At 42.3% G+C, this 26,564-nt stretch overlaps 1 protein-coding gene across 1 annotated transcript in view; it reads right to left on the reverse strand.

Moving 5' to 3' along the window:
- Nucleotides 1–26,564, reverse strand: part of LOC130110628 (NACHT, LRR and PYD domains-containing protein 12-like) — a 571,318-nt gene that overhangs the window by 408,072 nt on the left and 136,682 nt on the right. The window contains 2 exon segments of the mRNA XM_056277791.1: nucleotides 10,689–10,862; nucleotides 13,841–14,014. Coding sequence (XP_056133766.1) covers nucleotides 10,689–10,862; nucleotides 13,841–14,014 — 348 coding nt within the window.

A 26,564-nucleotide genomic window follows, 5' to 3' on the forward strand; every position in this document is an offset into this window, starting at 1 on the left:
ACTAAGCCTGGTGCCGGACTGACTGGTACTGACCTATGGTTTTCAGTGGATCATCAGTTTACACACCACACACACACACACACACAGACACAGCACCTTACATACACCACACACTATTTATTGTTATTGCTGCTGTTTTGTTGTGTTGTGTTGTTATTGTATTGTTGTTGCTGCTGCAGTGTTGAGGAGCTGAAACACAAGAATGTGACTCTCTTGTACTTGTATAATGAGACATAACAAATAAAGAGTCTTGAACCAACAGATAAACTGTCACCTGTCAGTTTGGCCTCATAATCAGCTGTGAATGTGGACACACACCTGCTTTACCCTTCATCACATATCAGTGAGTCAGGTCTTCACTCTCACAGTCACCTGCTTGAGTCTTCATCCCACAGCCTTGCTTTCTTGACAGCAAGACTGACTCCGACACTCCACAAACCCTCACCTCCCAGAGGAGGAGGTGGCTGTTCAGAAAGGTGGTGTTTTGGGGCAGAGTGGATTAGATCTGCCCCCAGTAACTGAGTTTAATTCCAATAAGGAACCAGTAAAATGTTCAATTCCTCACCTTTATTACAAATGACCTTTCATGAAAACCGGTTCAGAATGAAGCGTGTTAAAGTGGACTCTGAAGACCATCTCCCTCCTGATACACTAAGGAAGGAGAAAAGGACTTGTAGCGACTGGCTGGACAGAGGGACCGAGCTGGGAAGGAGGTGCAGCAGGTAAGGGCGATCAAGGATGGAGATGGAAATGTGCCGACAAGCGAGGAGAGTGTGTTGAGGAGGTGGAAGGAGTACTTTGAGGGGCTGATGAATGAAGACATGTGTACTTATTGTGTAATAATACACAATTTATATAGAAAATACAAACAGCTGAGTGGGTGAGCAGCTGTAATGTGCAGTAAGTGGGGTTCAGTATTTACTGCACATAAACACTCATTTCATAATCATGTTGTGTTATAAGACGTCACATGTGATGACAACAGCTCAACACCACCTGGCAGTGAACCACCGTCTCCAACACCATCAACAAGCACTGGAACCAGAAGGTAAACACACTTCACACAACACAACACAGACCACCTGTGATGGTGCCGCCCAGTTACTCATATGCTGCTTTGCTTTTTGTGCTGCACATGACTGCACCTCCACCCCATGCTGCTCCTTTCTCACTTAACAGTCCTGCTACACACATGGCTCCTCCACCACACTGTCCAGCTGTTTGTGGACATTGTCTTGTGTGGTGTTTTCACTCTGTCGTCATGGAGAATCACTACTTCATCTAACTGTGTACATGTACACAGCTGCTGATGACAATAAAGTGGAGTTTGAACAGACCACAGAGCTGCAGATGAGTCCAAATAGACTTACACACAACAAAGCTCCACCTTGCTGCTGCACCACATGAACACTGCATTTTAATAGTGTGTCTGTTCCACAGGGAACAGGAAGTACAAGGAGACATGGGACGACAAGTTCCTCCAGCACAGCCAGAAGATGAACGAGTCACTGTCAAACACAATGGAGCGCACAACCAATGCTGCACTGAGCCTCATGGACCCACTTGGACCTGCAACAGCAACACAGCAGCAGGGACTTCACACAGGTTCAGCCAACATATGTGTGTGTGTGTGTGTGAGTATGTGGTTGTGTGTGTTCATGGTTCTTCAGTTGTTCTGCATTGATAAATTATACACAAATATAAAAAAATACAAGTTGTTTAATATATTTAATCCAATACAATAAAAAACTGAATAACAATTGAATATTTTAGAATTTTTATTTATGTAGCACATTTTATTACAAGTAAGCTCAATGTGCTTTACATTAGAAGACAACATATCAAATATAGGCATAAAGCTTACATAAACATAGGTAACATAAACAATCTAAATATAAGAATACTAGAAGAACCCTACTACAATGTAGCGGTTTGGTTATCCACCCGTCTAAATCTCCCTCCTCTTCATCCTGCCAGCTAACCGCCTTCCCCCTGCCCCTAAACCCCCTTCCCACTCCAACCCCCCCCCCCAATACTCAGAATCATCTGAAATGCCGAGAAAAGTGGTGTTTAGCCATTTTTAGAAAATGCATATTTTGCATAATTATGCATAATTATTATAACTATATTTCAATTTTCTGCTATTTTTCTGGTCCTATCTGGAACAATACCTACCACCTCCAAAAAAAATTAGGATCATAAGTGCATTTTTGCAAAAAATGCATCTATTTTGCATAATGCCAAAACAAGTCCCAGAAAAAAAATGTATATAGGTGAAAAAATCAAAGATGCTCAGAATCATCTGAAATGACGAGAAAAGTGGTTTTTAGCCATTTTTAGAAAAAATGCACATTTTGCATATTTATGCATAATTTTAATTTTCTGGGATTTTTCCCTTACTCTCTGGAACAATACCTACCACCTCCAAAAAGAATTAGGATCGTAAGTGCTTTAGTTTTCGGTCCCGCTATCTACACTAACACCACACACACACACATCACGAAAATATATGAGTAGATAAGCATGAGTAAAATGCAGAAACTGAATCAATGAAGCATACATCCAACACACATTAAACACACCACACAACTATTACAACCCCAAAACACACATCTTTGGTCACACTGTCTGTATTTGTGTGTGTGTGTGTGTGTGTGTGTGTGTGTGTACAGAGTGATCTATCACTCTTTAGGTGTGTTTGGGCAGGAGTGTGAGTGTTCCTCCAGGACACAGGAGGCGTCTCTACCTCCTCTATCTAACACACGCACACACTGATGAGTCACGTGACCACAACCTAAACACAACATGGAGAGGTTCAGTGAATGTGGAGGTGAAGGTGTGGAGGTGTGTCAGTGTGTCAGAGCAGACTCTGTAGAAGGACAGAGTTCCAGCAGACCAGTCCAGATACACTCCTACTCTGTCAGAGGAGGAGGGGGAGATACGTATCTCTGTTACTCTATTATTTTGACAGACATTGTATCTATCACTACGGCAGGACAGATTCCAGGACTTTTTATTATATCCAAGCAGACAGTCATCACCTCCTCCTCTCCTTCTGATTCCTCTGTAAGTCACTCCTATACGAACATATCCTTTCCACTGTACCTCCATGTAACAGCGGTCAGTCAGACTCTCTCTACATAGAACCTGTCTCCAGGAGTCAAATATGTCTGGATGATCAGGATACGACTGCTCCTCTCTCCACCATGTCACTTTTCTGTTGTCCTCAGACAGAAGGAGGTCTCTGTGTGTTGTGTTTGGGTCCAGTGTGAATTCACAGGCATCTGATGGAGACAACAAGACACAATACAGCAGCGGTTGTTGATCTAAAGTTCCTCTTCTGTTTGGTTTGTGTTGATTTAGTCACAGGTTGGACCTCATCTATCAACATGTTCATAAATGTGTAAGTTCCCTCGTATCATGTTATGAATTATACTGCCGCTGTATTTATCACATGTTCTGAGGTATGAAGTTTCCATCGTACTCTTGTGTGTATTATGATGAACACCAATCATTCATAAACTGGAAGCACGTCACATGACCTTATTTACCATGAATTAACATAACTGCTCCTTGTTCAGTCCACCTCTGAGATAATGGACTGTACTAATATAGTCTGAATATTAGTCTTAATACTGGTCTGAATATTAGTCTTAATTTTAGTCTTAATAGTGGTCTTAATAGTTGTCTTAATATTCGTCTTAATAACAGTCTAAACTGTGGTCTTAATACCAATCTTAATAGTGGTCTTAACATCAGTCTTATTAGTGGTCTTAATAGTAGTCTTAATGGTGGTCTTAATATTAGTCTTAATAGAGGTCTTAATATTAATCTTGATAGTGGTTTTAATTTTAGTCTTAATAGAGGTCTTAATAGTGGTCTTAATAGTGGTCTTAACATTAGCCTTAAAAGTGGTCTTAATAGTAGTCTTAATAGTGGTCTTAATAGTGGTCTTAATATTAAACCCAGCCACTGAGGATGCACAAGCCGGTGCATCCTTAGTGCCGGTCCCAAGCCCAGACAAATGGGGAGGGTTGCGTCAGGAAGGGCATCCGGAGTAAAATCTTTGCCAAATCAAATATGCGGAACATAAATAAGACTTATATACCGGATAAGTCGAGGCCCGGGTCACCAACGACCGCCACCGGTACTGTTAACCAGCAGGGTGTCGGTGGAAACTATGCTACTGTTGGGCGAAGGAGAAGGAGAGGGGGAAAGCATGTCCAGAGGCAGCTAGAGAGGAGGAAGGGTAGGCATGTGGAGGTGAGAGTTGGAACTTTGAATGTTGGCACTATGACTGGTAAAGGGAGAGAGCTGGCTGACATGATGGAAAGAAGAAAGGCAGGCATACTGCGTGTGCAAGAGACCAGGTGGAAGGGGAGTAAGGCCAGGAGTATCGGAGGTGGGTTCAAACTCTTCTACCATGGTGTGAATGGGAGGAGTAATGGGGTAGGGGTAATTCTGAAGGAAGAGTATGTCAAGAGCGTGCTGGAGGTGAAGAGCGTGTCAGACAGAGTGATGAGTATGAAGCTGGAAATTGAAGGTTTATTGCTGAATGTTATCAGCGCATATGCCCCGCAAGTTGGGTGTGAGATGGATGAAAAAGAAGAATTCTGGAGCGAGTTGGACGACATGGTGGAGCGGGTACCCAAGGAGGAGAGAGTGGTGATTGGAGCGGACTTCAATGGACATGTTGGTGAAGGGAACAGAGGTGATGAGGAGGTGATGGGAAGGTATGGAGTCAAGAAGAGAAATGTGGAAGGACAGATGGTGATCGATTTTGCGAAAAGGATGGAAATGGCTGTGGTGAATACATATTTCAAGAAGAGGGAGGAACACAGGGTGACGTACAAGAGTGGAGGAAAGTGCACACAGGTGGACTATATCTTATGTAGAAGGCGCCATGCCATCTAAAAGGGATTGGAGACTGCAAGGTGGTGACAGGGGAGAACGTAGCTAGGCAGCATCGGATGGTGGTCTGTAGGATGACTTTGGAGACCAAGAAGAGGAAGCGAGTGAAGACACAGCCGAAGATCAAATGGTGGAAGTTGAAGAAGGAAGACTGTTGTGTGGAGTTCAGGCAGGAGTTAAGACAGGCACTGGGTGGTAGTGAAGAGTTGCCAGATGGCTGGAAAACCACTGCAGAAATAGTGAGGGAGACAGCTAGGAAGGTACTTGGTGTGTCATCAGGACAGAGGAAGGAAGACAAGGAGACTTGGTGGTGGAATGAGGAAGTACAGCAAATTATACAGAGGAAAAGGTTGGCAAAGAAGAAGTGGGATAGTAAGAGAGATGAAGAAAGTAGACAGGAGTACAAGGAGATGCAGCGTAAAGCAAAGAGAGAGGTGGCAAAGGCAAAGGAAAAGGCGTATGGTGAGTTGTATGACAGATTAGACACTAAGGAAGGAGAAAAGGACTTGTACCGATTGGCTAGACAGAGGGATCAAGCTGCAAAGGATGTGCAGCAAGTTAGGGCGATCAAGGATAGAGATGGAAATGTGCTGACAAGCGAGGAGAGTGTGCTAAGAAGGTGGAAGGAATACTTTGAGGGGCTGATGAATGAAGAAAATGAGAGAGAGAGAAGATTGGATGATGTAGGGATAGTGAATCAGGAAGTTCAGCGGATTAGCAAGGAGGAAGTGAGGGCAGCTATGAAGAGGATGAAGAGTGGAAAGGCAGTTGGTCCTGATGACATACCTGTGGAGGCATGGAGATGTTTAGGAGAGATGGCAGTGGAGTTTTTTTTAACTAGATTGTTTAACACAATCCTGGAAAGTGAGAGGATGCCTGAGGAGTGGAGAAGAAGCATACTGGTACCGATTTTCAAGAACAAGGGCGATGTGCAGAACTGTAACAACTACAGAGGTATAAAGTTGATCAGCCACAGCATGAAGATTTGGGAAAGAGTAATAGAAGCTAGGTTAAGAGGAGAGGTGACGATCAGCGAGCAGCAGTATGGGTTCATGCCACGAAAGAGCACCAAAGATGCGATGTTTGCTTTGAGAATGTTGAATGAGAAGTATAGAGAAGGCCAGAAAGAGTTGCATTGTGTCTTTGTAGATTTAGAGAAAGCTTATGACAGAGTGCCGAGAGAGGAGGTGTGGTATTGTATGAGGAAGTCAGGAGTTGCAGAGAACTATGTAGGAGTGGTGCAGGATACGTATGAGGGAAGTGTGACAATGGTGAGGTGTGCGGTTGGAATGACAGATGGGTTCAAGGTGGAGGTGGGATTACATCAAGGATCGGCTCTTAGCCCTTTCTTGTTTGCAATGGTGATGGACAGGTGGACGGACAAGATCAGGCAGGAGTCTCCATGGACGATGATGTTCGCGGATGACATTGTGATCTGTAGCGAGAGTAGGGTGCAGGTTGAGGAGAGACTGGAGAGGTGGAGGTATGCACTGGAGAGAAGAGGAATGAAAGTCAGTAGGAGCAAGACGGAATACCTATGCGTGAATGAGAGAGAGGACAGTGGAATGGTCAGGATTCAAGGAGTGGAGGTGATAAAGGCATTTGAGTTTAAATACTTGGGGTCAACTGTCCAAAGTAACGGGGAGTGCAGTAGAGAGGTGAAAAAGAGAGTGCAGGCAGGTTGGAGTGGGTGGAGAAGTGTGTCAGGAGTGATTTGCGACAGAAGGGTATCAGCAAGAGTTAAAGGGAAAGTTTACAAGATGGTTGTGAGACCAGCTATGTTATATGGTTTGGAGACTGTGGCACTGACGAAAAGACAGGAGGCGGAGCTGGAGGTGGCAGAGTTGAAGATGCTAAGATTTTCACTGGGAGTAACGAAGAAGGACAGGATTAGGAACGATTATATTAGAGGGACCGCTCAGGTTGGACGGTTTGGAGACAAAGCAAGAGAGGCAAGATTGAGATGGCTTGGACATGTGTGGAGGAGAGATGCTGAGTATATTGGGAGAAGGATGCTGAATATGGAGCTGCCAGGGAAGAGAAGAAGAGGAAGGCCAAAGAGGAGGTTTATGGATGTGGTGAGGGAAGACATGCAGGTGGCTGGTGTGACAGAGGAAGACGCAGTAGACAGGAAGAAATGGAAACGGATGATCCGCTGTGGCGACCCCTAACGGGAGCAGCCGAAAGTAGTAGTAGTAGTGGTCTTAATATTAGCCTTAATAGTGGTCTGAATATTAGTCTTAATAGTGGTAATAGTAGTCTTAATATTAATCTTGATAGTGGTCTTAATATTAGTCTTAATAGAGGTCTTGATATTAATCTTGATAGTGGTATTAACTTTAGTCTTAATAGCGGTCTTAATAGTGGTTTTAATATTAGTCTTAATATGGTCTGAATATTAGTCTTAATAGTGGTCTTAATATTAGTCTTAATAGTGGTCTTAATACTGGTCTTAATATTAGTGTTAATAGTGGTCTTAATGTTAGCCTTAATAGTGGTCTGAATATTGATCTTAATAACGGTCTTAGTAGCGGTTTTAATATTAGTCTTAATAGTGGTCTTAATAGTAGTCTTAATAGTGGTCTTAACATTAGTCTTAATAGTGGTCTTAATATTAGTCTTAATATTAGTGTAAGGACCTCTAAAATCTACTGTACATACTTTGTGCTACTTCATTTACCAGCATGCTTTGTGTCTTAAACATTTCCTATGTTCTTATACGTTTCTAAACATGTAAACCAATGGAATGTATTTGCTCTTTGTATTTTTATTTGAATTTTGTTATTAGCCAATGATGTGGTGTGGAGTTGTTATGCCCACGAAATCACGAAGTTCGCAACGGTCGATCTCCTCACGGAGAGGGAGGAGTTAGGCAGTCTGAGCGAGTACGACCAAGAGAGACGGCCATTTTTCTGCTGCTCCGTCTAAGTACCTGTTTCGCAGAGACTTTATACACAGCCCGTGTACTAGGCCCGCATTTGAGGTCAGGAGTGTTGCGATTGGCCCGCGGCCGTATGCTTGCTGGTGAGGTTTGTTTTAGTCCGATTATTTTGTTTATGCCCCACAGCCAGTGTCGCCGCTAGCTAGCTAAGTGGATTTAGCATCCAGTGCTAGTGTGTTAGCCGACTAGAGTTGTGGAGGCTAGCCAGAAGTCATCGGGCTGCGCTGGACGGTGATCTAACTAGGGGAGCCGCTCTGCTCCATTCCTGGGACCTGTCTGCTGTTCAAAGAGGACTCGCTTCATCTGGACCCACCAGACGACCACCATCTTCGCCAGGGTTTTCTGAACATTGCAACCTGTGGCCATCTTGCGGGTGGCTGCCTTGCCCTCCGCTCAGAGAGCTGCTTTATGTGCACCAACGGGCCCCAACGGAAAGCGCTGGGTATTTTTGTGTTCTTTTTTTACTTTCTTCCTGTTTATTGTGACCGGTTGTCACACCCTGTGTAATTTCAATTAATGTTTATTTAATCAAAAATACCACCCTCATGTGGTACTCTCTCTCTCTCTCTCTCTCTCTCATTATTATCAAATAAATCCTATTATTATTAATTATATCTCGGGTGTATTGGCAGCTCATTTTCCGCTTATGCAAAGCCTAGGTTACTTTTAGAGTGCTGGTAATAAGCTTGTACAGTAATTCAGTACACAGCAGGGTTATAAGATCTGCATTAACCACATGTTTGTTTAATTCTGGGAAGATACACCATTCACTAGCCTTAGGTAAGTGTAGTATTTACCCAGTGGAGGCACCGCGCTACTAAATTGATTATTATCTTGGTTAATTAGTTCTATTATCAATCATCACTAAAATTGTCATTAGTGGCACTAGCCTACTAGTTAGTACACAGGAGGTTCAGCCAGCTCACCATTCCACCGCTGAGAACTCAGGATCCTGTTGCGCTATTGATTTGTATTATAACACTTTAGTAACTGGTAGCATTAGGCTTTTGTCTTGTTTAAATGTGCTTGGCGTTGCCCGCCAGTTAAAAAGGGGTTACATTAGTCTTGATAGTGGTCTTAATATTAGTCTTAATAGTGGTTTTAATATTAGTCTTAATAGTGTTCTTAATATTCGTCTTAATAGTGGTCTTAATACCAGTCTTAATTGTGGTCTCAATAGTGGTCTTAATAGTAGTCTTAATTGTGGTCTTAATATTAGTCTTGATAGTGGTCTTAATATTAGTCTTAATAGAGGTCTTAATATTAATCTTGATAGTGGTCTTAATTTAAGTCTTAATAGTGGTCTTAATATTAGTCTTAATAGTGTTCTTAATACCAGTCTTAATTGTGGTCTTAATAGTAGTCTTAATAGTGGTCTTAATAGTAGTCTTAATTGTGGTCTTAACATTAGTCTTAATAGTGGTCTTAATATTAGTTTTGACAGTGGTCTTAATATTAGTCTTAATAGAGGTCTTAATATTAATCTTGATAGTGGTCTTAATTTAAGTCTTAATTGTGGTCTTAATATTAGTCTTAATAGAGGTCTTAATATTAATCTTAATAGTGGTCTTAATATTAGTCTTAATAGTGGTCTGAATATTGGTCTGAATATTGATCTTAATAGCCGTCTTAATATTCGTCTTAATATTTCTCTTAATAGTGGCGTTAATATTAGTCTTAACAGTGATCTTAATAGTGGTCTTAACATTAGTCTTAATAGTGGTCTTAATATTAGTCTTAATAGTGGTCTTAATATTGGTCTTAATAGTGGTCTTAATAATGGTTATAGTGTTAGTCTTAATAGTGGTCTTTATGTTAGTCTTTATGTTAGTCTTAATATTAGTCTTAATAGTGGCCTTGATAGTGGTCTTAATAGTGGTCTTAATAGTCTTTTACAGCAAGGCTCTGGTGAATCAGAATCAACTCAAAAGTCACTCGTCATTCTCAGTGAAAAAAAATCAAAAATCTGTCCTTTTCCTGAAAAGACGCTCTTGTCAAATCCTCTATAAGACAAGGTCGGCCCATTTAACATGTGGACTTTACAGTATTGTGTCCCTTTAAATCTTCTTCTTCAGTAATTAAATGAATATTACACAGGAGACAATCACAGGAAGTCTTTCCAGTAGTCTATTAATCATTCTAAACATTTTATCTCACTTCAATATTGTTTGCAAACATGTTTTTCTCAAGTCTTTTGTTCATCTATCTTCATATACGAGTAGAAAGTCTGTTCAAATAAGACTATTTAATAAATAAAAGTGAAAGTTTCTGCATAAAAGTAGAAGTGAGGAGTGGACACACATCTTACGTGTGGTCTCAGGTTTTCATACATTTCTGTCAGATGTGTGAAAAAGTTCATAAATCCACTTTTCATGTAGAAACCTCAGTATGAAGGAACCACACACACATTAGTGCTGAAGTTCCTTGATAAATGAGACCTAATGACTGTTAATTTCTCAGCAGTGTGATGAAGACACATCATGTCCACCATCATCTTCCTCCACAGTAGGATGTGAATGAATGGATGTCACACACTGCTGTGTGGACGCACTTTCCATCTAAACAGCTGAATGTGATCTGCTTTGTTCTCATGAAGAAACTAAACACACACTTACACTTCCTCACACCTGGTGTCAACCTGCACACTCCAGCATGGTCCAGCCTGGGGGTGGAGGAGAAACACAGTCACACCAGCACATCCTCCATCTAATAAACCTCCATCCAGTATCAGTCCTGTCCACTGTTACAGAAGAACCAGTCTGATCCAGCATCAGAGTAGGAGGAGAAAATCCTTGTAGAAGACATGATGAATGAGTGTCATCCAGCCTGTCCATACCTGAGAGTGTCCAGTCTCCAGTGTGGATCCTCCAGTCCAGCAGAGAGCAGCTTCCCTCCTGAGTCTCCTGGCTGGTTGTAGCTCAGGTCCAGCTCTCTCAGATGGGAGGGGTTAGAGCTCAGAGCTGAGAGCAGAGAAAAAACACCTTCCCCTGTTACCAGACAGCCCGACAACCTGCACACACACACACACACACACACACACACACACAGATTACTATCTTTCAGCTGTTGATGTGTAAGAGTGTCTCATGAAACATGTTCAACATAATCAGGTTCCTGAATAAGCTTCAGCTTCACTAAACCAAACAATAATAATGGATTATACTTTTAGGGTTTTATCTGGACACCCAAAGCACTTCACAGAGAAGGGGGGAAACTCACCCCATCCACCACCAATGTGTAGCACCACCTGGATGATGCACGGCAGCCATTTTGCAATAGAACGCTCACCACACGTCAGCTTAAGGTGGAGAGGGAGGAACCATTGAGCCAATCATACTGGGGGATGATTAGGTGGCCAGATGGAGAGAGCCAGGCTGGGGAATTTGCTAGAACACCGGGGGACCCTCTATTCTTTGCTGTAAGTGCCATGGGGTCTTTAAGGACCACAGTGAGTTGGGACCTCGGTTTTAACGTCTCATCAGAAGGACGACATCTCCTACAGCACTGTGTCCCCATCACTGCACTGAGGCATTGGCTTTTTTTTTTTCAAGGCTCAGAGGGAAGATTGCCCCCTACTGGCCCACCAACACCAAATCCAGCAGCAACTCAGTTTTCTCGGGAGGTCTGCCATCCAAGTACTAGCCAAGCCCACACTTGCTTAGCTTCTGTGATTGAGCAGAGCCTGGGTAGATGTTGGTATGGCTGCCAGCAAACCAACCCAACCTGAGTTAACTGATACGGGGCTCCAGAGTGCGACCATTTAGTCACATTTTGCACCGAGTTTTGGCATCGGTGCAAGTAGATTTTAAACCTAGGCGCAATGGTGCCACTTGCAATATTACCGTGTTTTTGTAATCATGTGAAAACCAGTAAGAGGAGAACTTGTGTGTGAATGAGTGGGCTTGGCCTGTGTGTGTGTGTGTGTTTGTGTGTGTGTGTGTGTGATAAAGAGGAGTTACTGCGAGGCTCTCGTGACATGACCAAAAAAAAGACAAAACAGCATTTGGGGGGGATAGCACGCGTGCAGGCTCCCCCCCCCCCCCACAATGTTGCCCCACAACAACATCCTGAAGTACACACTGTGCAGGGCAGGTGCACGGCATGACAGCTGACACGCTTAAAAAGAAGACCGGCAAAAAACCAGCGGACTCCATGTAGCTCTCATTCATGACTGATGACCACACGGACGTGTCAGCCAAGGAATGGAGATTGTGTATGCACGGATCCTGCAGCAGAGGAGGCCGGTGAATGTTTTGATGGGCCACGTGGAAGGCCAGCACCCAAATGCTCAAGGTATGTAAGCACTCTGACTCCGGTCTGGCTCGGTGTACTCGCACACAGAACACACAACCTCCAGAAATACACACTAGGAATGACTATATACAGGGGAAACCGTTTCTGTGACATGTAAACAGGATAGAGTGCAAAGAAGTGAAGGAGTGATGGTAAATACTGTAACAAGCGTTACTGTACAGTCAGTAGGGGGTTATGTACAGTATAATACAGCTTGTTCACACATGAGAGGCACATATTTATTGCACTCTATTACTAAAATATTTATTTGTAGGTACAGTGAGTATTTTACTGCTCCAGGGTTATTACAGGGCCACAGTGAGTTTGATGCCAAGGAGGCTGTACAGATGTGGTTCAGTCAGGGTAAAAGAGCTAGAAGGCCCAATTACAAGGGTTGGGTAGAGCCTCCTAGTGGTCCTCAGGGGGATGTGCTCTAAACTACAGGGAAGGCGAGGGGAGGTATACTGCATGAGTTCAGTGTTGACTTATGTTGTTGTGGTTCTGGTGCTGTAATGACAGTAATGTTACTGACCACATACCTTATGTTTACATTTATAAATGTTATAATTGGTGCCTATGTTTACAAAAAACACTTTCGGGTTTACGTTTTATTTAACTTATTGTTTTTTTGCTCTTAAGCACTACCTCCCTTGGTGACATTTAAAATAAAACACCATATAGTTATTTCTGTAAGTGGTCTATTTATTACCAAAGCATTGATCAGTAATACGGTTAAGACGGGAAAATATCCATGTGTTGCGTTGTGTGTCGATTTAAGTGGTGCTCCTAAAATTGTCAGTAAGGAGCAGCAGTGCTCCTAGTGGAAAAAGTTAGTCTGGAGCCCTGTGGTATCATGACGGTGGTCAACAACTTCCTCTGTCAACTCAGGTCACATGATCAGACTAGGGTGCATGTTGGTATGCACACTTTTCTTTGTTATTCTTTACAGTAGCTGCAACCCTAGTTGTATGAAGAGGTCTTAGATACAAATCAAGACTAAATATAAAACATGATCCAAAGTGGTCAGTATTCCCTGTCCTTATTCTTTCAGTGGTGTGAATGTGTGCTACTGTACAACACATTAACACTTTATATGATTTGCACCAAACTGAATAAAAATAAAAATAAAAAAGTGAACTAAAAAGGACAGGAGGGCATCCATCTCTGCCAGAAGATCCTCCAGTAAAGAAGTTGTCCATCTCTAATAATGAGGGGTGGTCTAACATGGTGGGGGTCCAGAAAGGTGTGTGTTGTGGCCCTGCTGCTGGCAGCTCCAAGCAGACCTCTCTGACAGCAGATAGTCTATGTAAATAATCTTAACCAGTGCAGTATTTTTCAGGTGAAAATAGAGTTACACTGCAAACTGCAACAAGAAATATGAATTATAAATATATAGTTGAAATATGGTCAGAAGGAAGGCCTTGCTATGCCTGTTAGACTATTTCACCTTTTTCTCTGAAAACCAAACTGTATTGATGTGTAATGTGTTGACATGTCCTCTTTGCTGGTGTATGTGTTCATGGAAAGCAGTTGACAGGAAGTAGAAAGTAGAACCAGAGCTTGTTACTACAACTGGTCTGTAATTCCTCCAGTCAGAGAAAAGACCACCCAGGTTAGGATGTACTGACTGCCATTAAAGTGGATGTAAATGAGGACTGAAGTGGTCCTGTGTTGTAGAAGTTTAGGAATACTGACCTGAGAGTTTCCAGTCTACATTGTGGACTCCCCAGTCCAGCAGAGAGCAGCTTCACTCCTGAATCCTGCAGATCATTGTTACTCAGGTCCAGCTCTCTCACACTAGAGGAGTTGGAGCTGAGAACTGAGGACAAAACTTCACAGCTTCTGTCTGACAGATTAGAGGAACTCAACCTGAATGGACACACACACACACACACGCGCGCGCGCGCACACACACACACACACAACACACACACACACACACAAATATATCATTCTATTACATTGTAATGGCGTTAATACTTTTGATTTTACTGTTTTCATCATTACAACAGTTTGGATAATAGTACTTTATTATAGTACTCATCTAAACATGGAAATAACAAAATATTACTACAAGAGTTGCATTACTGCTGTTACTTTTACTACTAGTCCTACCCTAACTGTGACGGCTACTTGTTATAATACAATTTGTACTACTACTGCAACTACTGTGACTACTAATACTATTGTTACTACTAGACTAGTACTACTGCTACTACTACTATTACTGCTGTTACTACTGCTGCTAATTCCACTACTACGTGCTTCTTTTATGATTACTGCTACTTACAACTATTACAACTACTGTTTTAATAGTTGTAGTTATTCTATCATTTTAATGTCTCTAATACTTTTGATTTTAGAACCTGTAACGCCAATAACAGTTTCAATAATCAGTGTAATAAAACAATATTTTATCACCAATGAAAAATAATAACACATAATATATTTAATACTTTAAAAGGCCTAATCCAGAAACTTACAGAGCTGTACTGGAGGCTTTGACCACTGGCAGCAGCCCCAGAAGACCCTCCTCTGTAGCAGAGTATTTCTTCAGGTCAAACACGTCCAGCTCCTCTTCTGAAGACAGTAAGATGAAGACCAGAGCTGACCACTGAGCAGGAGAGAGCCGGTCTGTGGAGAGTCTTCCTGATGTCAGGTACTGTTGGATGCTCATTCAGTTCATTCAGACAGTGGAACAGATTGATGCTTCTTTCTGGAGAGAGATTCCCCCTGATCTTCTTCTGGATGTACCGGACTGTTTGCTGAGTGGTCTGTGATTTACTTCCTGTCTTTCTCAGCAGGCCTCGTAGGAGATTCTGATTGGGTTCCAGTGAGAGGCCCAGGAGGAAGCGCAGGAACAAGTCCAGATGTCCGTTTGGACTCTCTAACGCCTTGTCCACTGCTGTCAGGTAGAGGTCTGGTTTATTTCCAAATAGTTTAAGCCAGTAGGAGGTTGACTGTGTTGCTGACAGCAGAATGACTCCAGTGTTGATGAATGAGAGAAAGACATAAAGAGCAGCCAGAAACTCTTGAATGCTCAGATGGACAAAGCAGAAGACCTTGTCCTGGTACAGCCCACACTCCTCTTTAAAGATCTGTGTGAACACTCCTGAATATACTGAGGCTGCTCTGATATCAATGCCACACTCTGTCAGGTCTGCTTCATAGAAGATCAGGTTGCCTTTCTCCAGCTGTTCAAAGGCCAGTTTTCCCAGAGACTCAATCATCTTCCTGCTCTCTGTATTCCAGTGTGGCTCTGTTTCAGATCTCCCATGATACTTCACATTTCCCTGGATGGACTGAACCACCAGGAAGTGGATGTACATCTCAGTCAGGGTCTTGGGCATCTTTCCTCTCTCATCTGTTCTCAACACGTGATCGAGAACTGTAGCAGTGATCCAACAGAAGACTGGGATGTGACACATGATGTAGAGGCTTCGTGATGTCTTGATGTGTGAGATGATTCTTCTGGTCTGCTCCTCATCTCTAAACCTCTTCCTGAAGTACTCCTCCTTCTGTGGATCATTGAACCCTCTCACCTCCGTCACCATGTCAACCCACTCAGGAGGGATCTGGTTGGCTGCTGCAGGCCGTGTCGTTATCCAGAGGCGAGCAGAGGGAAGCAGTTTCCCCTTGATGAGGTTTGTCAGCAGCACGTCCACTGAGGTGGACTTTGTGACATCAGTCCAGATCTCATTGTTCTGGAAGTCCAGAGGAAGTCGACACTCATCCAGACCATCAAAGATGAACACAACTTGGAACTGGTCAAAGCTGCAGATTCCTGCTTCTTTGGTTTCAATAAAGAAGTGATGAAGAAGTCCCACCAAGCTGAACTTTTTATCTTTCAGCACATTCAGCTCTCTGAACGTGAATGGAAATGTGAAGTGTATATTGTGGTTGGTTTTGTCTTCAGCCCAATCCAGAGTGAACTTCCGTGTTAAGACTGTTTTCCCGATGCCAGCCACTCCCCTTGTCATCAATGTTCTGATTGGTTTATCTTGTCCAGGTAAGGGTTTAAAGATGTCTTCACATTTGATCGGTGTTTCTGGTCTCGCTGGTTTCCTGGATGCTGTTTCAATCTGTCTGACCTCATGTTCATTATTGACCTCTCCACTCCCTCCCTCTGAGATGTAGAGCTCTGTGTAGATCTGATTCAGAAGTGTTGACTCTCCTGGTTTAGCAACACCCTCAAACAAACACTGAAACTTCTCCTTCAGAGCTGCTTTGAGGTGACTCCGGCACAAGGGAACAGGGGTTTCTGAATAAACAAACCAGGGAATCAGTGAGTGGATGTTACTGTAAATGTGAGAAACAGAAACTTTACCAAACTCCATAGTATTAATTCAGCTCATCACTGGTGGATGGACATGCAGGTTTTAATTAAAACAAACAATGAAGACATGTATATAATTTATATAAAGGGTAGATTTATCCAAATACATTTCCACAAAAACATGTTCATTAATAATAATTCATTTCTACTGTAATAATATTTTGATGGCTATTATCACATCTCTTGTAGTAACCATGCATTAGATAGGAGATCTTTACTGGGATTATGGTGACAGTGATGATGTCTTAAAGAGGTTCTCTCTGGTATTATTGTTCTGATGTGAACCAATGTCATCAGCATTTTACACCCTCATTAACCAATCAATAGTTTAACCAGATTATCCATTAGATTTCTTTTCATTTACCATCCAAATGGAAACTGTCTGAACCTCCTGTGATAAGTCTACATTTTCAGCAGGGTTTCAAAACAATTCCACCTCCCACTTTGTCTCTATTGACTTTTTACATGGTGTTGAGGCCTTTGAATAAAGAGTCTCTTACTGCTCTCCAGAGAGTCAGCCAGCTCCTACTGCTTCATACTCCTCAGGAAGTGCAGTGTGATCTTCAGAAGTGCCTCTCTGGGACTCCTCCTCTGCTCCTCCTCCTCCTCCCTCTGTCTCTCTAAGCACTCTGGGTAATCTGGACTCAGATCCTTCTGGAACCTCTTCAGCTCCTTCTTCACAAAAGTGACAATGTTCTCCTCAAGCAGCTGGAAATGAATCAGTATATGAATTAAACTTTCATGTTAAACTCATGGAACAAAACATCAAGCCCATCTGTCACTGATTAAAACCCACTGATGTAAACAGTGGAGCATGAAGACCATTATGACCAGAATGGTTGTTTTTCATTTCATTTGGAGGTGAAGTAAAAGGTGTTGATGTACATTTACACACCATAAATATGGAGTCCAGGTCTGTTTGATGCTCCTGGACAGACTGACCACTGAGAACCTCTGACCTCTCCTGGTGGTCTCTGTGGAGAACACATGACATGTTAGGTCTCTAGATATCAACACACACACACACACACACACACATGACCGCAGCATTGGCAGATTGGGATACTTTTTATTTGATTGAGTGGGTAAAAATGGCTCTGATAAACATAATTATTATTACATACATACACCGGACAAACAGAGAAACTTTCTACTAAACAGTAAAAAAAGGGCTATTTTTGGGTGGGTTCAGGGCCGGGGCTGCAACGATTAGTCGACATAATCGACGACGTCGATCATAAAAACTCGTCGACGCAGAATTTTAGCTTCGACGCGTCGTATAAAAACAATCAGAGCCAGTAACGTTAACTCAAAACCGCACAAATGTTCATTTGTAACTGCAATGCCCTATAGGAAGTGCTGGGGGCAGTATCGCTTCCATCGTCTGATATAACTGCATTTTGCATGAACGACGAAGAGAAGAAGAAAGCGTATGAACGATGGCGGAAAGGAGAGCGAATGAGGCTAATGAAGAGCAAAAACCAGCGAGACCGAGACTATCAAAAGTCTGGGAGTATTTCACAGATGACAAGCCAAAGAAGTCAGTTAAATGCAGAATATGCAAAGCCGAATTGGCATTCCACAGCAGCACTACGGCGATGCACGAGCAATTTGAAACGCAAGCACCCTGGAGCCACGATGATTGCTACTTCGGATCATGGGTAAGTTTAGCTAGTTAGCCACAGTATCGTAATGTTTACGTTAGCTTAAGTTACATGTTGGAAAACAGTACGTCTCAAGGGTGATGCTTGCTAAGCGAACGCTATTTCAGTTATGTGGATTCTGCGTATCCACCAACGAGCTGTATGTAACATTAGCTAAACAGCACCAAGCTTGCAGCATAGCACACTACAGCTTAGAGTTGTTTAGCTCCGTCATTTATCACCGAGTGTCGTGTTTTTGCAGACTGGAGTATTAACTAGCTAAGTTAAGATTGCTAACGTTAGCTAAATGTTAACGAGTTCTAACATTCACTGACTCTGCAGTAACTTACGCTATGAGCTCTAGGTTTCTTTTTTTTCAGTTGAAAAAAATTGAACTTTTTGGGCTAAAGCGCAGGCAAGACTGCAGAGACGGGGAACGTTAACACCATCTAACATTAGCTAGCTATCTTACTTAGCTAGTCAATCTGCAGTCTGCAAAAACACGACACGGTGCTAACGTGAGCTGTCTGTAGCCTAGACAGTCAACTAGCTTTCACAGTGCGCTCTAATCAGCTGTAGCTTGTCGTAGCGTTAGCTAGTTAGACTGGGTTGGAGCATATCAATAATTCAGTTGTAAGATATTTATTCATTTAAATGGTTTAATTGGTATTAGGCAGTACACTAAGATAAACTGATACCATAGCCTACAACTTGTGATGATAATTAATACAGCTTTCTGTTTTGTTCTCTTTCTATTTTAGTACTAAGCAAAGGCGTGTGGATGAGTTCATCCTGAAGAGAGGCTCATGCACCCCTCAAATGGCTGGAGTCTTAACAGAGAGCATCCTCAACATGCTCGTCAATGACATGAGACCAATATCCATGGTTGAAGATGGGGGATTTAAGCAGATGGTCACCACATTCCATCCAGGTTACACCTTACCTTCCAGAACTCATTTTACTAAGCTTATGGAGGGAAAGTATGAAGCTACTTTTGGTAAGGTTAAAGATGCTCTTAAAGCAACCAAGAACAAGATTGCCCTGACAACTGATGCCTGGACCAGTGTCGCGACAGAGGCATATCTTGACATCACCTGTCACTTTATAAGTGATGACTGGGAGCTCACTAGCTTCTGCCTTACAACCATGCCACTCGAAGAACGGCACACTGGACCCAACATTGCTGCATGGATTGAGCAGGCTGTGGAAAGGTTTGAGATCCCTCCAAGCAAGATTGTGGCAGTTGTTCATGACAATGGCTCCAATGTCGTACTGGCTGCAAACATCTTGCAGGAAAAACATGGGTGGGTGTCTATCCGCTGTGCAGGCCACACTTTACAGTTGGTGATCAATCGTGCACTGAAACACCCTCAGATCAGTAAAGCACTGGGAGCAGCGAGGTGTCTCGTCGAGCACTTTAAAAGGAGCGAACTGGCTTCAAGCAAGCTTAAGACAAAGCAGAAACAGATGGGGACCCCGGAACACAAACTTGTCCAAGATGTCTCTACCAGGTGGAACAGCACCTATTATATGGTGACTCGCATGCTGGAACAGAGATGGCCACTGACTGCGACTCTGTCTGACCCGGCAGTAACAGAGAGGGAAACAATACCTAGACCTCAAAGCTGATCAGCGGACCCTGCTAGATGAACTGGCCAAAGCTCTCCAGGCCTTTGAATGTGCCACTGTCTACTTGAGTGGTGAAAGCTATGTGACAGTCTCCGCCCTGCCTCCACTAGTCAGAGGGCTTTTGAAGTCCACCCACACTGCCTATGATACAGCTCCTGTGCAGGCCTTCCAGGCGGCTGCTTCAGAGGAGACCACTGCACGCTGGTCAAGAGAGGTCACCATCACAGATGATGACCCAAGCAAACAGATCATTGCAGCTGCACTAGACCCACGATTTCGAAAACTGAAATTCCTGACACCAGAGGAGAGGTTTACTGTTCAGAATAAAGTACAAGCTCTGGCCCTACAGTCCAAGGATGGGAGTACTGTGAATAACCAGCACACCAGTGGGAATGAAGAAGCCACAGCAGCATCAGCTGACAAGGATGCCACAGACTCAGCTGAGGGAACTCCAAATAGGTCTGTTTCAGCTCTCGATTCACTGCTTGGATGTGACTCAACAGACAGTGACAGTGAGACCAATGATGAACAGGATGCACGCAACCAAGCGATCAGTAATGAAGTGCTGATGTACTTCGGAGAGCAGCCCCTCTCAAAGACAGAAAGTCCCCTGTCTTGGTGGAAATTGAATGAGGCAAAGTATCCAACCCTTGCATAACAAGCCAAATCGTTTTTGTGTATTCCAGCTACTTCTACTCCCTCTGAGTGTCTCTTCTCAGCAGCTGGGAACATCGCCTCAAAGAAGAGAGCCAGCCTCACTCCAGAGCACGTCGACATGCTCACGTTCCTGCACTGCAATTTAAAGCATTTATGAACTGCATGAGATCAGAGTAAGACACACATATACACACACACAGCTCCTCTCACTCACACACAGCAAACAAAAGACCTACAAGTCTGTCTGATCTGACTCATCCTCCCCTCCTGTTGGAGATGGTGGAGCCTAGTGAGTGGATCCACGTCCCCCTCCTGGACCAGGTTAACAGCCCCATCAGAACCGCGGTGCTGGGGCAGAGGCTGCTATTTTGAGTTACTTTTAAAACATTATTTGCACATTATCTTTACGTTTTGACTTGCACTTTAATTTGCATTATTTAATTTATTTACTTTGTTTTTATTATGATTGATAATGCATTTACTTTCATTTGTATTATTTAATGTATTTATTTAGTTTTCATTATGATTGATGATGCATTTGATTAAACAAGTAGCTCCAAAACAAGTTCCAAATTCAAATGTTTCATGAGTCATTATTTTAATTCGCTATGGGATCGTGTTATGTTAAGGCAGAGACACAGGGCGACATTCACAGGTGTGCAGACTTAAGCATGTGAGGTAAAACATGCACTGGAGCCCGGAAGAGGATCCGCGCCCTCAGGAAGCAGAGATGGAGGGTGTGAAAGAAATAATCGTTAGATTAGTCGACTAATCGAAAAAATAATCGACAGATTAGTCGACTACCAAAATAATCGTTAGTTGCAGCCCTGTTCAGGGCTCTGATTGGGCTATTCAAATCTGGAAACACACACACACACACACACACACACACACACACACAGGAGGTTGAGGTGTTGTGTCCTGATGGATGCAGGTAGAAACACAAGGTGAACACCACTGTAAATACTGATGTGATTATTACATGAGATGTTTTGAGAGAAGAAACTAAACCAACAGAAGGTTCAGACCAATTCTATGTGTCATGACTTGTTACCTCTGTCTGTTCAGTAGAGTCTGATAACAACCAAACCATCTGTTCATATCAGCTGTTTAATTCTGACCTCTGCTCAGTAGAGTGCTGTCCATCTTTGAATCTTAGAGGTATTTGTATAGACTGGTCACTCTTGAATAACACCTTTCATACAGGTTAGTGACGTTCAAAGTGCCTCACAGATTACTGACAAGCCGATAAGAGATCCATTTGAGACAATTTGAGATTAATGACAATAAAATAGATTTGAATAAAACTAGACAAATAAAGTAGATAAAATAGTTTAAACAAACAAGACAAAAAAAAACAAACAAAAAAAACAAAGACAAAATCGATAAGATGGATAAAAATATATTGTAATAATAATAAAATAACAGAACATAAATACAATCAAGTAAGTGAATAAGATAAAGTAAATAAGTAGCTTGTTGATTGTTTTTATTACGATGTTCCTGATGGATCTGACTAGTTTTTCTTAATCTCTTGAAGTAATTAAATATACCATCCAGATATATGTAAATTAGTCCTACATCAGTTTGGCGAATCACTGTTTTGAGAGGGAATCGCTGGTCGTTAGTAAGCGACATGTTACTTGTAGTGACACATTATGGTCCAAATTAAATTATGGTGCAAATAAAACAGATTAAAGATATAACAATTTGTACACATGCATCTCTTTATTGTGAACGTGTGTAGGCCTAAATAACAATCGTAGGTCTTCACTGAATCAAGTGGGTCCAGGAAAAGTAGAGCCTAATTAATAGGGCTTCCTTGAGACCAACTAGTCGACTATTCACTCAGACAACCTCCCGACTAGTCGACTTGGAACAAACTGAGTTCGCCATCTTTCTGCCTGTTATAGCAGCCCTTCACGTAATGTGTAATATAAGAATGTAAATAGGAAAACGGTAATTTTGTTGCACTGTCACAAGTTGAACACTAGATGGCAAAGTGATGGTGATAGGCAGCTGTTTTAAGGTCACAGGTTAAAGGAAGTATTGTAAATGATAATAGGTATCAGGAAAACACAGTTCTTACCAAAAAGAAGACAATTTAATATTGGAACAAAGACAAAAGTCATTTTGAAATATTTTGGATCACCTTGCCTTCACCAATTCACCACATCAGCACAATAAATATTGTCAATAATCAGCATGCTGTGATAAATGGGAACACACACCCAAAGAGAACATCTCAGTTGGACATTGTTATTGGACACGTGAAAAGAACAGTATTATCCCTCCAATGCCAGAGAGTAATAGCAACTTTGTTAACTGATAGTCACTATACATGTGACCATAGACCTCACCTCTGTTCAGTAGAGTGGTGTCCATCTTTGAATGAATAGGTAGATGCATAGACTGGTCACTCTTGATGGACACACAGCTGGGTACAGGGGAGTCTGGTCTCTCCTGCTGGACTGGGCTACAACACAACACAAACAGACGTTTGACTCTGACTGACGATGTCATGATGACATCACTACTGAGCTCTGAGATGGAGACCAGTCATGGACAGATAGAGATCCTCATCTTACCTCTTAGCTTTGGTCTGGCTGCCATGTTCCCCAGACAGAGTGGTTTTAGAGGTAGGACCTCCCTCCTCTCTCTCCTCAGACACATTCATAGCAGAGTGTAGACCTTCACACAAATACACACAACATGCTGTGTTAGCTGGACACATTCGTTATCATAAGATTTTCATTAGAGGATCAGTTATTTGTAGGCTTGTCATCATTCATATTAGTAAAATGTCACATACACACTGAGTGTATAAAATACTAGAACCACCTGCTGTCTGCATCTACCAGCCTGACCAGAAACATCCAGAAAGAAGGATTTGGAGCCTTGTGGACCGTCGAGACCTGGACTGTTTAACAGGTGGTTGTGTTAAAGGGAGTGGATCTCAGCGTTGGAAGGCGGTAGTGTTTTTTACACTCAGTAGATGAACAGCAGATAAAATGTACTTCAGTCAAACTTATCTGGACTGTCAGAGCAGCTGTGAGACTTTCTGCTTAACTCACCAACAGAATGAAGAGAGACAACACACTATAACCTGTTGGCTGCTGTTGGTTCTGTCTGGATACCACTGAGAGGAAAACACATAAAACATTCTCATGAAATGTTCATCTCAACACCAAAGTCAGACAGAAATGCTGGAAATCATGATGCAATGAATGCCAAGAATATTCAGATCTGAAAGCAACAAATAAACATCTGGAAAGATTTTACCACCGTCATCTGGTACAACTCCACTATACAGTTATACAGTACAAAGTAATAGGAGGGAGACGAGTCATCATACATTTAATATGTTTCCTGGTAGGATTGTTACCTGGTGAACTCAGGTCCACATCAAGTCAAACAGACCTTCTGTCTTCATCAGTAGAGGACACACAGAGAGAAGATGCTTCTTATTCTCTTTGGTGGGTCCTGGATGCCTGTGGACATTTGATCACATCCTCATAACTTCAGTATCAACGTCAAGAAATGTCAGAATGACATCAGACCAGTCTAACCAGTGGTCAGGTCTAGTCTGTGTCAGACAAACCACATGTCAGGTGGTTTAGTTTATCTGTGTCCACTAGATAGAGGATAAGAATCACATCTTGGACAGTGGACTGAAGAAAAGACTCAAAACTCAGAAATGAAAGTGAGGTGGAGAAACTTTTATCAATTTAAAATTCAGTAGCTGAGGTAGAAAGTCAGTGGTTATGAGAATCTGTCTACAATGACACAAAATCACAGCTACAGTACAGAATATAATAAATAATAATAAAGTCTATTACTGAGGGGGAAACCAGAGCAACAGTAAACTCTCATGTTTCTGTGTTGACAGATCTGGTTTGATAAATGGTTTCCTGTTGTTTCATACATTGTTTTGTCTGATATATGAACATAGTCAACATGTCTATGGAGCCTTAAAACCTGTTCAAAGTGCTCCTTCATGTCTTTAGAGGTCTACAATGTTCTTCATCAACAGGCCTCGTCTCTGTTCCGTCTTTTCTTGATGACAAATCTCCTGAATCGGTTTCAGTCAAATCTGCCATTAAACAAACGGCTTCTGTTAATGTGGTCACATAGACACTGCTGTGTTAACAGTTGTTCATTCTGACAATGTGTTGAACAGAAACATCAGATATTAAGAGTCGTCTCAAACAGCAGAGTGAGTGTGGAAAAGTCCAGTCACACTTACATTATTCTGATTGTCCGCTAGATGAAGCAGGAAGACATCAACAGCAACAGAGATCCACTAAAACCAAGTCATGGAAGAATATCCCACTATGAGACTGTTGTGTTGCTGTGGATTACAACCCACTTTTACTGCTCCTGCTGCTACACATTTCTACCCCGAGGTCACAAAGTGAAAGTAAAAAACTAATGAAGACGGAGAGGGAGGGGAGAGAGAGAGAGAGAGAGAGAGAGAGAGAGAGAGAGGGAGAGAGAGAGAGCCCCCCCCCAAGCCTTAAATATATTTGTTTAGTGCCCTGTTGATTGTTGTATGATACCCCATGTTGTTGTCTTGTTGTTGTTGTTTTATGTTCTGTTTCTTTTTGTGAGATTGATCTGTACATGAATGAAAAACGCAACAAAAAACAAATGCTAACAGACGAGTGTCTTGGAGCGGTCCCTTAGCATCACCACAGAAGGGCAACGAGAGATGAACTACGAGCTAGGCAGCCGAAAGCTGCATTTCTTCACCTGTATTTGATGCACTTCCGCTGGATGTTTGGACAGACTGCTCGTGTCTCTGCCCTGACATGCAGAAGACTTGCTGCACTTGTGGCAACGAGTATTGCCAGCATAAACTCTAGTGACGTTTAACCAGACTTCTGACTGTTTAGTTCTCTCTCCACCATTGCCACTAAGAGCACGCTCTGTGGGTCTGCGTGTGTGAGTGGGTGAGTGAGGGGGAGGCAGAGAGAGCCGGCCCCGCCCCTCGGCTCACACATAAAGGGCCTTTCGTCTTAACAAGGGGGCTGGAGCACTGAGAGGCCGTCCACCTTCATCGATGCCAAGACACAACGCTCCAAGGTGTGTCTTGGCATCGATGTATAACTCTACCCCGCACAATATGCCAGTTTAGAACAATAGATGCATCTTAATTAAAAGAAAAGCTTTTTTTATAAAGACTGGATGGAGAAGGGTATCTGGTCCATTCAAGACGTAATGGAAGATAATGGAAATCTGCTACGATATGACATCTTCATTCAAACATATGATGTGATTTGCACCAACAGACAATACAATAATGTAATGAAAGCAACCCCACAGGCAGGGATGCTTTTAATCAAAGGCATGTTGACGTATTCTACTGTTACAGCAAAGATCCCCCCGTTAGTTGTAGCCGGATTAGATGTTTTAGATATAAAATGCAGTAACAGATTTTGAAGAACTAGCTTCACTACAGTCTGTTTTCCCTCGCCCTTGAAGAGGAAACACAAGTTTCAAGACTACACTAGAAGCTCTATAGTCAAGACAAGGACCAGATATCTTTCTTTTCCTGTCCCACCCAAAGCAAAAGGAGTGCATTTCAAGACAGTTAATGACATCTACCCATGTCATGATTTCCTGCATCATAGATTCAGTTTTGATTGGAACAGTTGTGGTTTCTGTGGATCAGACGCTGAACCGGCAGAACAGCTGTTCTTTGACTGCGAGGTCACGAGCACCTTTTGGGAAGCATGCCACACTTGGATAGCAAATAATCATCTAATTATGCCGCAGTTAAGATATGAAAATATAAAACTTGGTCTTTTAATAGGGGCAGAAAAGCTGAATTCATGTAGAATAACCTAATTATATTAGCAAAGTTCTTTCGACACAAATGTCACGTCTTGAAAACAACCCCCCCGTTTAATGGATTTGTTAATGAGATGGAAATATATGAGAGATGTGCAAAACTGATAAAATCAAGAAAAGCCCAGTGTCTTTCTGAGAATCTTGGCACTTTAATTCCTGATTGACCAATTGTTTTTTATTTTATTTTTGTGTTGGCTGATTTATTATTTTTGTTCATAACTTCCTTTGTATGATTGTTGTATTTGCTCATTGTTTGTATTTGCAACTGTCATTTTGAAAGCTGTGAAATGGCTTTTTGATT

The sequence above is a fragment of the Lampris incognitus genome, chromosome 1 (genome assembly GCF_029633865.1).
Source record: "Lampris incognitus isolate fLamInc1 chromosome 1, fLamInc1.hap2, whole genome shotgun sequence".
Classification (NCBI taxonomy): Eukaryota; Metazoa; Chordata; class Actinopteri; order Lampriformes; family Lampridae; genus Lampris; species Lampris incognitus.